We start from the raw sequence: 13911 nt of genomic DNA, 5'->3' as shown, positions 1-13911 counted from the left end.
CTTGTTCTTTAGGGACTTACAGCCTGATTGAGAAGCAGTGGAAAGGCATCCTTTTGGCAAGATTTTTACGTTTTCTTACCATGCTCCTGGCTTTAGAACACCACCACCATTCACAGAGTAGAATGCTCTTAATAAAATCTCAGGTTTTCAAAATGTTGAATTAATAACTTTGGAGAAGTTATAAATTAGTTTTTTACTCGTGTCTTTAGGCAATACATTTTTCTTAGTCCCTGGTGCCTAAACTGTAAGCTAAGTAGAGTAAGTTTTTTTCCATAAAATATTTCATTTTGTTTGTGTTTGATTCAAGCAGTTTAGCTTCCCTACTGGTGCAGAAATTTCTACCCACTCCTAATTAATGACTCAAAGAAAAGTATCATTAAGTCAATTTTTTAAAATGTTATGAGAGGGAATTTCTTAACAGTCAGTCCATAATCTCGCCGCCTTAATTTTCTTTTTTTCATGTTCTCTCCCAATCTTTCCTTATCTATACATGGCTTTTCATGATGAAATCAGAGTGTGTATGTAACTTTGTATTCTTTTACCACATGTTATTTCATAAACCCTGTCCCAATTTCTGCTTGACATAGTTGGTTTTTTAATAATTCTTATTGGCTCTGAGATCATCTATCATTATTTTATTGCGGTGTGAACATTCTCTTGCTTTTCGATATTTAAATTGTATCCATTTTTTTTTACTATGAAAATACTGCTCACAGCTTTGTGTATATAGCATTTTTTGTCTATTTTAATCGTTGTCCTCAGATAAAATTTTTAAGAACGGTGTTACAGAAATAAAAGTTATAAGCAACGTTATTGCTTTCACTATGTTTAACCCTTTTTTAGAGCCCTCAACAGCACTCAAAACCAATAGCAAAAAAAAAGATTTTGTAATGATAAAGGTTTTATCAGTTTACATTTCGAAGATCAGATTTTATTAGGACTCTATCATCATGCATTCAAACATCATTGTAGCAGAAAGATTATATTATTTTGGAAATCGTTTCTCCCTACAGTTTACCACAATTTTACGGAGACACGAACACTAAATATTTTTTTCATAGAAACAAAAGAAGAGCCTATGAGCACACTACTTAACCTCTTTCTACCTTGATTTCTTCTTCTTAAAAATGGGGGTGATAGTAGTACCTCCATGTAGGGTTGTTGCGATGATTAATTGAGATCATTCATATAAGGTGTTTAGCACAGTTCCTGGCACGTGGTACATGCTCAATAAATGTTAGCTGCTGTTAATATTAGCTGCTATTAACACGTACACATATATAAATTCTAGTGATTTTTATCTGTTTTAAGACTTTTTTAAAAATGGGATTCTACCAGAATGTAGACATTACCTGCTTGGCCTAGATCTGTCTCAGGAGTTTGCATTTCACTGTGGAACTATATTTTGTCCCATAGATCTGTAGCACTTCTTGGCTTTGTTAACCGTTAATTAGTGACTCTGCCATCTGACTCCAAGCAAACATTTTGATGTGCCGATTTTGCTGACCGGATAGTGGGCCAGTCAGTAACCAGTGCTGCACCTGTGATTGTGATAAGCTTTTTCTCTGTGCACCCCAGGTACAATTCCAGCACTCCCCAACAGTGTCTGGATTCTCTAGGAGTGCCTCTGACACCATTGCACGCACAGAAGTGCTCTAAATCCAGCAGCTGTACTGTCATAGTGAGATTTAGTAAGACAGAATATGAATATCTGAAGTTTCCGAATGTGGTGTAGTGAGAGAGATTCATGAAGGAAGAGTGGAGGAAGACATTTTAAAAGTATTATTTAAAAGGCTTTAATTTGAAGTTGGAGTACTTTTTTTCCTCCTTCAGCATAGAGATGTCTGAATAAATGAAGTCTGCATCTAAAAGTGCAGTGTTGGAAATTCTGGTAGCATGAATTGATAATAACAGTGATTTGAGTGTAAACACTTTAGAAACCCATCATCCATTCAGTCTGCACTGAACTTTTTGACACTGTCATGCAGAATTCTGACGATGATGAGAAAGTGGAGTAATCCTCCCAATTTCGTGCTTTGGCAAGGCTCTCAGACCTAGAAATGGGATGAATAGGCAGCTGCATGGTGCCTCTTATAACACTGAGATATGTGCTCTTTTTAAGTCTTACCTCCTAATCCGCCTTTGGGATTATGCTACTGGTGTCGTACTAACATCAGAGTGGGTGCAAACCAAGGGGAGCTAATTCTCTCCCTCTCCTTTCCCCTTCAGATGACCTGGAATGCCATTAAACGAACCAGTCCCAGTGAAGGAGCACTGGCAAACTACGAAAGTGCAGGTGATAATCATGATAAAGAATGGAATAGTAACTCTCGTATCACAGTGGTAAAGATGGTCCGAATTAAAAGTAACCTTGTGGGCTTTCCTGGTGGCGCAGTGGTTGGGAGTCCGCCTGCCGATGCAGGGCACGCGGGTTCGTGCCCCGGTCCGTGAAGGTCCCACATGCCGTGGAGCAGCTGGGCCTGTGAGCCATGGCCACTGAGCCTGCGTGTCCGGAGCCTGTGCTCCACAGCGGGAGAGGCCGCAACAGTGAGAGGCCCGCGCACTGCAAAAAATAAAAATAAATAAAAAATAAAAGCAACCTTGTAATAGCTACTTTTGAAGAGTTGTCAGAAAAATATGGCACAATTCCCAAGATAAATTAGAGTATCTCTGGAAGAATCTCTGATAAACTGGTAACATGAGTTGACTCAGCGGGGGACTCATAGGGAGCCTGAGAGGAGAACTTCCTACATCTTTTTTTTTTAACTTATATTTATTTTGGTTGTGCCGGGTCTTAGTCGCGACACGAGGGATCTTTGTTGCGGCACGTGGACTTCTTAGTTGCGGCATACAGTCTCTTAGTTGCAGCATGCGGGATCTAGTTCCCCAACCAGGGATCGAATCTGGCCTCCCGGAGTCTTACCCACCAGATGACCAGGGAAGTCCCATCCTACACTTTTTTTTTTGTTTTTGAAAAGTTTTAAAATAACAAGTTGAAGGAATAGAACAGTGAAGGTCTATATTCCGTCTACCTAGACTTATCAATTGTTAACATTTTGCCACACTTTCTATATATTTTTTTTTCCTGCGGCATTTGAAACTATCTCCTAAGAATAAAGGTATTTTTCCTACATAGACACAGTATCTTTATTACACTAAGGAACTTTTATTTCTTTTGATTTTATACATGCATGTATTAACTAAATTGATTAATTAAAAACAACTGTGGGAACCACAGGTCTGTCCTGGCTGCATTTGTGAGTTTGTACCCAGCTCATTCTCAGGCAGTGGGAGCAGCCTTGGTAATGAGGACCGGAGACCTCAGTGCGGCCTGGCCAAGGGGTTCACAGGCAGCTGTTTTCTGACTGGGCAGGATTCCATGTCTGTAAAATGAGGGTGTTACGTGAAATGATTTTTTTTTTTTTTCAGTATGCGGGCCTCTCACTGTTGTGGCCTCTCCCGTTGTGGAGCACAGGCTCCGGACGCGCAGGCTCAGCGGCCATGGCTCACGGGCCCAGCCGCTCCGCGGCATGTGGGATCCTCCCGGACCGGGGCACGAACCCGTGTCCCCCGCATCGGCAGGCAGACTCTCAACCACTGCGCCACCAGGGAAGCCCTGAAATGATTTTTGAGGCCCCTTTTAGTTCTGTGGTTCAGTGATCGTGATTACAGAGTATTATCCTTATTAAGTTAATAAAGACTTTCATTGTTTTAGATTAGGATTCAGATAAGAAGTAAAACTATTTTCAACAACTGCTCTCTTGATATATTATCACTGCTATCAATAATTTAGTTAAGTGTTTGAAGTTCCTTTTTTCCTTTTTCTTTCAAAGAACTCTTGTTGGAAGGCACAAGTTAATTTATTGTTGAGTTGCTCTGAATACCTACCAGTGCCAGAATGTTCCAGATTAACATGCTTATCCTTTTGGGGGGCTGGGTTTTGTTTAGAAGTTATGGGTGATGGTGAGAGTGCGCATGATTCGCCTCGTGACGAAACCCTGCAAAACATCTCAGCTGACGATCTCCCAGATTCCGCAAGCCAAGCCGCCCACCCTCAGGATTCAGCTTTCTCTTACAGGTATTTTTTTTATAGGATTTAGGACCTTTGGGTTTGAACTTTTCATCACCATTGCAGTCACTTCAAGTCAGGTGTTTCATTGAGTCACTTAATAAGTGTGTAAAGCAGAGAGATAAGAATGAAATACTATTCACTGAGAATACTTTGCTTCCCTTGTGGATGTCATACATCAAAGGCTTTAATTCAGGGATTGAAAACAAAAACAAGAAAACCTCATATGCTCACAGGGGCCACATAAGTAATTTATTTTATTTATTTATTTATTTATGGCTGCGTTGGGTCTTTGTTGCTGTGCGTGTGCTTTCTCTAGTTGCGGTGAGCGGGGGCTACTCTTCGTTGCGGTGCGCGGGCTTCTCATTGCGGTGGCTTCTCCTATTGCGGAGCACGGGCTCTAGGCTCACGGGCTTCAAGTAGTTGTGGCATGTGGGCTTCAGTAGTTGTGGCTCGAGGGCTCTAGAGTGCAGGCTCAGTAGTTGTGGCATGTGGGCTTAGTGGCTCCACAGCATGTGGAATCTTCCCGGACCAGGGCTTGAACCCGTGTCTCCTGCATTGGCAGGTGGATTCTTAACCACTGTGCCACCAGTGAGGCCCCACATGAGTAATTTAAATGGAACAGTGGCAGTGCCTGTGCCTGTGCAGAATTCCCAGCTCTGTGTGTGAGAGGTGCTAGGGCAGGACTGAGGTAGAAGGAGGGTCCACTGCAGAGTTGTTGAATGACCCACTGTCCCCAGTAAGCCTCCCAGTTTGTCATTCTCCTCATTACCTGGGCAGGTCTCTCCATTTCTAACAGGGCTTGAGAAAGAAAATGATTTTAGGAGCCTGAAAAATTTGCTTTCGTTTCACAGGGAACCTGTGTTTTTCCAGACACGGATTATCACTTTTAAAGCACTGATCATCCGTCCATCTCTCTGTTTTATCTCTGACTTTGCCTCTGTCTTTGTTTCTCTGTTTTTAAACTTTTTATTTTAGAAATATTCAAGTATGTACAAAAATGGAAGAGTACAGTGATGTGTCTGTTACCTAGATTTAACAGTTACTAATATGTGGCCCATATTGTTTCATGTTTACCTCCTCCCCCAATTAATTTAAAGCAGACTCTAAGCAGCATATCATTTTATTTTATTTATTTACTTTTATTGAGATATAGTTGGTATATAATATTATATAAGTTTCAGGGGTACAACACAGTGATTCACAATTTTTAAAGATTTAAATTTTTATTTTCCAGCCATGACTTTACTGTTATATAGACTTGGAGTCTCTGCAAAGTAGGCAAATATTACATTTGTTTGGGTTGATTTGTAAGTTACTCGTTTTAGAGGAAGCAAACCAATAAGGAAGGACTCAGAACTAGTCAGATGAGGTGGACAAGTGATAATCCTGCAGGAGGATCAAACTCTGGCTTGTTCTTGGAGGTGTTTCGACTCCTTTTTTTGGATGGCAGCGTTGGACGCTTAGAAGAAGCTCTGGTCCACACCCTACATTCTCCTCCCAGTATGAAGGGCTGCCCTGCGTGGAGGGTGACGCCTTACTGAAGGGTGCTCTGCGTGGTGGTGGCAGGTGGTTCAGTGGCGGAAGTTGAAAAGAAGCAGGTTTTGGCTCAACACAAAGTTTCAAGCAGCAAGGCAACAGAAAGGGCTTCTTGTCGGGGGTCAGCTTGTCTTGTGGCAAGATCAACATTCCTCAAGAGATGTGGTAGAAGGCTTCCTAAGTGTGGGTGGTGAGATGGATCTGACGACTTCTGCTGACTCCCTCCCAGCCTGGGCGTAATCCAGCCTTGACTCTCCTCGTAGTGCTTAGCATAGAACTCAGCGTATGTTAGAAGGTCAGAAAGGATTTGTTTGATTCTGGTGACTTTACCGAATGGTCCTTGCCCAGAGCACTTTTGCAGCCTTGCTTCTCAGGTAACTAGAAAGCCCACTCCTTAAGAGTGAGGTGTCAGTAAGTTGAAAATTATCTTTTATTTATGACCACTTGAAACATTGGAGTCCTGACGTGGTAGCCTATTGATTTGTATAGTAAATATGATAATAGTTCATAAAATCTGACCATATGTGAACAAAGAAATTAATGTATCTTCAACTCATTCTTCAGAGATGCAAAAAAGAAACTGAGGCTTGCTCTTTGTTCTGCGGATTCTGTTGCTTTCCCAGTGCTAACCCATTCAACAAGGAATGGTTTACCAGACCATACAGACCCAGAAGGTAAGTTGCTGCCTGATAGTTTATTTTTTCCTATATTTATACGTTGAACCATATGAACTGCCAGTATTCAACTGTATTTAAACTATACAGCAGGGCTTCCCTGGTGGCACAGTGGTTAGGAATCCGCCTGCCAATGCAGGGGACACGGGTTCAAGCCCTGGTCCGGGAAGATCCCTCATGCCACGGAGCAACTAAGCCCGTGTGCCACAACTATTGAGCCTGTGCTCTAGAGCCCACGAGCCACAACTACTGAGTCCGTGAGCCACAACTACTGAAGCCCACGCACCTAGAGCCCATGCTCCGCAACAGGAGAAGCCACCACAATGAGAAGCCCTAGCACTGCAATGAAGAGTAGCCCCTGCTCACCACAACTAGAGAGAGCCCACACGCAACAATGAAGACACAACATAGCCAAAAATAAATAAATAAAATAATAAATTTATTAAAAAAATAAAAATAAAAAACTCTACAGCAGTTCTGTACAGTTCAATGTAATACATTTATATTAGCTATCAGTTAAGGGCACTTTGATTATTGATGGCTCATTAAAATGTTCTCTGATTGATACTGCTTAGTTCTACTGATACAAGCATAATTGACATCCCAAAGGCTGAGGGATGACCTTCAGCTTATGAAAAGCCTGTGGAAATTCTCAACAATAACAGAATTTTTATTTTTTTATTTAGACAATGAAATTGTCTGCTTCCTAAAAGTTCAAATAGCTGAAGCAATTAATTTACAAGATAAAAACTTAATGGCTCAACTTCAAGAAACAATGCGTTGTGTGTGCCGCTTTGATAACAGGACTTGTAGGAAGCTACTGGCTTCTATCGCTGAGGACTATAGGTAATTATACCCCACATGTTTCACTTATACACCTCTTTTCAGCTGCAGGTATTTTCTTCTCGGTCCTTATTTCAGAAATGAATCTAGGCTCACCACAAAGTGCTTGGCTGTGTTTACCTGGATGTAGATTTCCAAGGAATACATTTGGATATTTAGTCTGGAAATGTAGTTATAAATGAGCAGCTCTTCCTAACACAGAGTGCAGTTCACTTCAGCTTTGCCCCACCTTTAGCGGAGGGGGCGCCAGTATAACTAGGATATCATTTCCCTTTTTTAGAGGGATAGAAAAGACTGCTTCCTTGGACAAGGGAAGCAGGTGTAGGTCTTGGAATCACTACCCTTTGTCTGTTGCCAGTCCCTTGCTGACATTAAAATGTAGTTGAGAAGCTTAGGAAGTAAAGAGACTTAGGGAATGGGTGCTCTAATGATTGCTATGTTTAGACTGTAAGCAAATAATTAGTGGTATGTTTAATGATCTAGCAGTATATTAACCTGTATTTTGTTGTTATTCTAGTCATTGTAGCAGTCAACTTCCCGTTAAGTATGAGGTTCTACCAGCATGGAGACTGCTCCAAAAATAGCAGACCAACGATGCAAAGGGACTTAGCAATGTTTAGGGAATTAACGGGCTAAGTGTTCAGCCCAGTAGATGATGTTCTTGACACACATGCAGAATAGTTCTGTTTCTTTCTTTTTTTAAAAAAATTGTAGTTGATTTACAATGTTATATTCGTTTCAGGTGTACAACATAGTGATTCGCTTTTTTTTACAGATTATACTCCATTTAAAGTTGTTATAAAACATTGATTCTATTCCCTATGCTGTACATTACATCCTTGCATCTGGTTCTGTTTCTTGATCTGGAGCATAATTAGCCCTCAGGATGGTTGTCTGCAGTCTGACATGCTAATCTGTAAAACCAAAGTCTTCTAAGTAGTTTTTTCATTTAAGGAAAAATCAGGACTCTTAGTCTCCGAAGAAAGCGTGCACCGTGTATGTATGATGTCCTGCAGAGCGTATTTCCTTTCAGGAAAAGGGCCCCCTATATTGCTTACCTCACTCGTTGTCGACAAGGACTGCAGACCACGCAGGCTCACCTGGAAAGGCTACTGCAGAGGGTTTTGCGGGACAAAGAGGTGGCCAATCGATACTTCACCACTGTCTGTGTGAGGTTGCTGCTCGAGAGCAAAGAAAAGAAGATCAGGGAATTCATTCAAGGTAACTAGAGACCTTTAGGTTAAGCTGTGTGTTATTGGGAAGATTTGGGAATTTTTCTTTTGCTGCTTTTTTTGAGTACCTGCCTGTCTAAGAGAAGTTCCTTAAATTAGCAATTATTTCTTAGTTATTAAACCTTGAAGTCAGACCAATAAATTCCATGTTTATCCTGGATTGAATATCTGTAGTTTATTAAAAATTTGGGAGAGGGCTTCCCCGGTGGCGCAGTGGTTGAGAGTCCGCCTGCCAATGCAGGGGACACAGGTTCGTGCCCCGGTCCGGGAAGATCCTACATGCCGCAGAGCGGCTGGGCCCTTGAGCCTGCGCGTCCGGAGCCTGTGCTCCTCAACGGGAAAGACCACAACAGTGAGAGGCTCGCGTACTGCAAAAAAAAAAAAAAAAGTTGGGAGAATTACAAAGTTTGGGATCCACACAATTTTTCTCTTTTTTTTAAATTTTTTTTTTTTAAAACAAAGCATATCTTTTTGTAACAAACCTCTTGTTCTTAAACTTCTACATATTTCTTACCGTTCTCCTGTTTTTAATGATTTGGCTACATTTTCTTCCAAAATAAACCATGCCCAGATACTTTTGGCTTTAAGAGCATGGTATCTGCATAGCTAGTGGATTAAAATGAATTCTAGGGCTTCCCTGGTGGCGCAGTGGTTGAGAGTCCGCCTGCCGATGCAGGGGACACGGGTTCGTGCCCCGGTCCGGGAAGATCCCACATGCCGCGGAGCGGCTGGGCCCGTGAGCCATGGCCACTGAGCCTGTGCGTCCGGAGCCTGTGCTCCGCAACGGGAGAGGCCACAACTGTGAGAGGCCCGCGTACCACCAAAAAAAAAAAAAAATGTATTCTAATAATTTCCTATTTGAAATGATTTAAATACTGTATTTTAAAAATTATTATTTTGCATTGGAGACTTCCAGAAACTCACGGCAGCTGATGATAAAACTGCTCAGGTGGAAGATTTTCTGCAGTTCCTTTATGGCGCCATGGCCCAGGATGTCATATGGCAGAATGCGAGTGAGGAGCAGCTTCAGGATGCCCAGCTCGCCATTGAGCGAAGTGTGATGAATCGGATCTTCAAACTTGCCTTCTACCCTAATCAGGACGGGGACATACTCCGTGACCAGTGAGTGCTTCTAAGTGTAACGGCCTGTGTTGGACTAAGGAGGAATATACCAGCCAACCCCATTATTTTAGACAAGCTATACGTGAGACTTAGTATCTGAGTAGTAAAGGAAAAAATACATGTTACCTTTTTTCACCTATTAGAGTTATCAGAAAGAATGAAAATACTCTGTTTTCAGAGATGTGGGGAATCAGGCTGCAGGGTGTATAAATTGGTACGGCCTTTGTGGACGGCACTGCTGTTTACTCTGTCTCAGCTGTTCTTCCTTTCTTTCTTCTACCTACTCTTATCCTTCAGATCTTGACTCAGACATCACTTCCTCGGGGAAACATTTCCTGGCCTTTCTGACTAGGTTAAATGCCCTGTCAACCCTCCCTCAGGCCTGGATACCTTTCTTTAGCACTTGCCACAGTTGCGGTTTTACATTTGTTGCAGGCATGGTTTCTCAAGCTGGCACTACTGACATTTTGGGCCAGATAATTATTTGAAGTGGGAGGCTGTCCTGTGCATTGTAGGACATTTATCAGCATCCCTGACCTCTATATGCTACAGGCCAGTAGTACCCTGCCAGGTGTGAGAACCAAGGGTGTCTCCAGACATTGCCAGATGTCCCTTGGGGGCAGAATCGCCCCTGTTCCTGACCACTGGTTTGTGTGATCGATTGATGAATGCCTGTATCCCCCACTGGATTGTTCCCTCTGTGAGAGCAGCAGCATAGTGCTTTTATTCATCACTCCATCAGGGAGGGCATCAAGCACAGTGCGTGACTTCTATTATAATATATGCTTATTATTTGTTTGGAATGAAAAGTTATATATTTGAAAATCAAAATATCTGGAATTGTATGGTATATGAATTATATCTCAATAAAGCCTATTTTTAAAAGTAAACCTAAAAAAATTAATCTTGAAAAAAAAATCTGGAATGATAACAGTGGTTATTTTGGGGTAATGAGGCTATGGATGACTTAGCTTTTTTTTCCCTCTTCTGCATTTTCTTGACCACTGCTTTACAATGCTGTTTCTGCCCCAAGCATGTTGAGATGGCCACCGTGCCCCCCAGCAGTGACATGGGCTCTCTCTGTGGGCGACTCTCAAGGGCCCATGTAATAGGGTGGGGCATTGGTTGTTTCCATAAGATTTTTTTTTCATGGAAATTTTACAATATTGTATGTACATTTGAGAAAGTTCACTTTCCTGTGGGTGGGTTAGGCTTATTCCAACCTGCCTCTCTCGCTTGTTCATAGTCTCAGAGGCTTTTTACCCCTCCCCAAGTTTCTGTGTGGAATTTGCCAAATGGGCCCTGTTTTCTTTCCAGAGCACCAGTTTTTGGCTTCCACAGTGGGATGAGGAATGGGGACATTCAAACTGTACTTACTGCAAAGAGCACCTTTGAAGCAGGTTCTTCCTACCCTCTCTTCCGTGGTGTTTCTGTGGGTTTGTAGAGTGGAGAGTTAATCCTGTGTTCTGGAAAGAACACTCGAAGTCAGGAAAGCTGGGTTTAGCCTCGCGGTACGCGGGCCTCTCACTGCCGCGGCCTCTCCCGCCGCGGAGCACAGGCTCCGGATGCGCAGGCTCAGCGGCCATGGCTCACGGCCCCAGCCGCCCCGCGGCACGTGGGATCCTCCCGGACCGGGGCACGAACCCGCGTCCCCCGCATTGGCAGGCGGACTCCCAACCACTGCACCACCAGGGAAGCCCCCTTCTCCTTTTTAAGCCTAGTTATTGTCATCTCTGAAATGAGAGGTGGAGTGTCCTCAGAGTCCCTTGTCTAAGCATCTCTGATCTTTGGTTTCTGACCCCCGATCCCTCTACTTCCTCTTGGCCTATTTACCAGTTAGTTGTCCAGTTAGCTTCTAGGCTAAGGGCTCCTCTGCTTTCCCCCCTGGAATGCTGGTCTGGTCCCGGGAAAGGAGGGCTTCTCTGCTTTTCTCTCTGCATCCCGTTGGCTCACTCAGCGTTTCAAAGCAGATCCTAAATATGAGGGGTTTTTTTGACAAGACAGAGTACTTACAGCTAAGAGATAGTCTCAACTGTATTTGTAATCTGTATCTAGAAGTAAGTTTAAAACGTTTTAAATGTTTTGAAAAAAATCAGTTATGACTATCGGTGTACCTTATTTTCTGAAATATATATTTACTTATGTATTTTTGGGGGTTTTCAGAGTTCTTCATGAACATATTCAGAGATTGTCTAAAGTAGTGACTGCAAATCACAGAGCTCTTCAGATACCAGAGGTAATACAGGTTTATATAGTGTGGGTGGTATTATTTAATTAAAAATTGCTTGGTATACCATGTGCATGTTACCAGTTTTTCAAGGAAGCAGAATGTAATAAGTTGTACACCACCACTTGCACTAGATGCAATTTGATGTAACTGTAAAGTTCTCAAAGGTCCTTCCACGGATTAAAATTCCCTGGCCTGGGAAGGGACCTTAGTAGTGGAGAGGAGGGAGGGCCAGCATGGAGGAGCCCCTGCCCTGACGCCAGCCCCTGCAGGCGGATCTTCCTGTCCATAGCGCTGCTCCTCCTGGGGCAGCAGTGCTCTGCACTGATGCTTTTATAGTCACATTTCTGCAGGAAAGTCCCATATGAAGAAGGGATCTGGTGGTACTTCAAAGAGTGTGAAAACTACTGTCCAGGAGAGCGAATTGAATCTGAATGTGACCTCAAAATTACCTTTTAGTTATTAATATTAGCATTTTTATCTGTCATACAACTCTTACAAAATCTGAAAATAGGAACGTTTTAGGTATACGAGTTTTCTGGTTGTTTTATTAAAATCCAAACATTAAGGGGACTTCCCTGGCAGTCCAGTGGTTAAGACTCTGTGCTCCCAGTGCAGGGGACACGGGTTCATCCCTGGTCAGGGAACTAAAATCCTGCATGCCGCATGGCGTGGCCAAAAAATAATAATAATAAAATCCAAACATAAATTGGCATAAAATTTTTAATTGTCTTCGATTTCTAGAACTACTGCAACAAAGGTACATATTAATTTTTAAAGTATCTTAAAAGTAGCTTGTTTGTGCTTTTGGAATCAGCTACAATACAGAGATAAGTTCCATTCTAGCTCTTTAAGAAAGATAATTGTTTGAAATTTTGTGAGTTCTAGGTTCTGTGTTATCATATGCCTCTATTAATATATATCTAGGTGGTTTTTTTGTGGGGGGCCACGCCCGGGGCTTGCGGGATCTTAGTTCCCCAACCAGGGATCAAACCCAGGCCCGTGGCAGTGAGAGCACAGAGTCCTAACCAATGGACTGCCAGGGAATTCCCCTGGGTGGTTTTATTTTAAAATGCAAAGCAAATAATTTAAAAGTTTAAAAGTTAAGCTTCAATCCTAAGTGGGAGGATGGGGAGGAATCGCGATTTGGTTTTACTGGAAAAAGGGAAAGGCAACAACAACCTTACCCTTCGGCCTCCTGATGTGGAGGTTGCTTTGTTCGCTGCACGTAGTTGCCGTTTGATCCAAGATCTGTCTAACTGTCTCTGTGTTGTCTCACGTAGGTTTATCTTCGGGAGGCACCGTGGCCATCTGCACAGTCAGAAATCAGGACAATAAGTGCTTACAAGACGCCTCGGGACAAAGTGCAGTGCATCCTGAGAATGTGCTCCACGATCATGAACCTCCTGAGCCTGGCCAATGAGGACTCTGTCCCAGGAGCAGATGACTTCGTCCCTGTTTTGGTTTTTGTGTTGATAAAGGTGGGTCCCTCACTACTGTTAGTGAGAATAGTTTATTTGGTGTCCTGAGTCGGGTGGTGCAGATGTCACCAGATGTTAGAGACTTTGGCTCTTTTACAAGTTTCAAGCTCTGTGTTACCCAGAAAGGAAGTATCTAATGTCAAGTTTTGTTCTGTACAGAAGTTAGGATTTTCAAAAGAAAGGAGGGGAGGACTAGATTGCTAGAACATTTTTAGCTTTTAAAGCAGTGCCTGAAGGTCTTGGTTGGAACTCAGTAGATAATTACTGAATAAAAGAATGAATGAGGGCAAGTTCTTTTTATCATGTTTGTTTTTTTAAGTAAATTTATTTGTTTTTGGCTGCGTTGGGTCTTTGTTGCTGCACATGGGCTTTCTCTAGTTGTGTCGAGCGGAGGTTTCTCTTCGTTGCGGTGCGTGGGCTTCTCATTGCGGTGGCTTCTCTTGTTGCGGAGCACGGGCTATAGGCATGCAGGCTTAGTTGCTCCAAGGCATGTGGGATCTTCCTGGACCAGGGCTCGAGCCCGTGTCCCCTGCATTGGCAAGCAGATTCTTAACCACTGTGCCACCAGGGAAGCCCTTATCATGTTTTTACCATCTTCTTTCTCATTGAATTCTTCATAGTACTTATCACATAAACTACTACATTTACCAATCATCTTTCTCCTCTTTTAGCCTCATATTTTGTAATTGTACAATATATATATATATATATATATATATATATT

General features: G+C 42.5%; 1 protein-coding gene across 1 annotated transcript in view; it reads left to right on the top strand.

Moving 5' to 3' along the window:
* The window catches only part of GAPVD1 (GTPase activating protein and VPS9 domains 1), a 45293-nt gene that overhangs the window by 29997 nt on the left and 1385 nt on the right, over window positions 1-13911 (top strand). Inside the window, exons 18-25 of the mRNA XM_007471493.1 lie at window positions 2230-2296; window positions 3949-4078; window positions 6173-6282; window positions 6969-7128; window positions 8159-8346; window positions 9266-9479; window positions 11643-11715; window positions 12990-13187. Of these exons, the coding sequence (XP_007471555.1) occupies window positions 2230-2296; window positions 3949-4078; window positions 6173-6282; window positions 6969-7128; window positions 8159-8346; window positions 9266-9479; window positions 11643-11715; window positions 12990-13187 (1140 nt within the window). The remainder of the gene's footprint in view (window positions 1-2229; window positions 2297-3948; window positions 4079-6172; window positions 6283-6968; window positions 7129-8158; window positions 8347-9265; window positions 9480-11642; window positions 11716-12989; window positions 13188-13911) is intronic.

Source organism: Lipotes vexillifer, unplaced genomic scaffold (assembly GCF_000442215.2).
Source record: "Lipotes vexillifer unplaced genomic scaffold, Lipotes_vexillifer_v1.1 scaffold1600, whole genome shotgun sequence".
Taxonomy (NCBI): Eukaryota; Metazoa; Chordata; class Mammalia; order Artiodactyla; family Lipotidae; genus Lipotes; species Lipotes vexillifer.
This window is presented reverse-complemented; position numbering and strand designations above follow the sequence as displayed.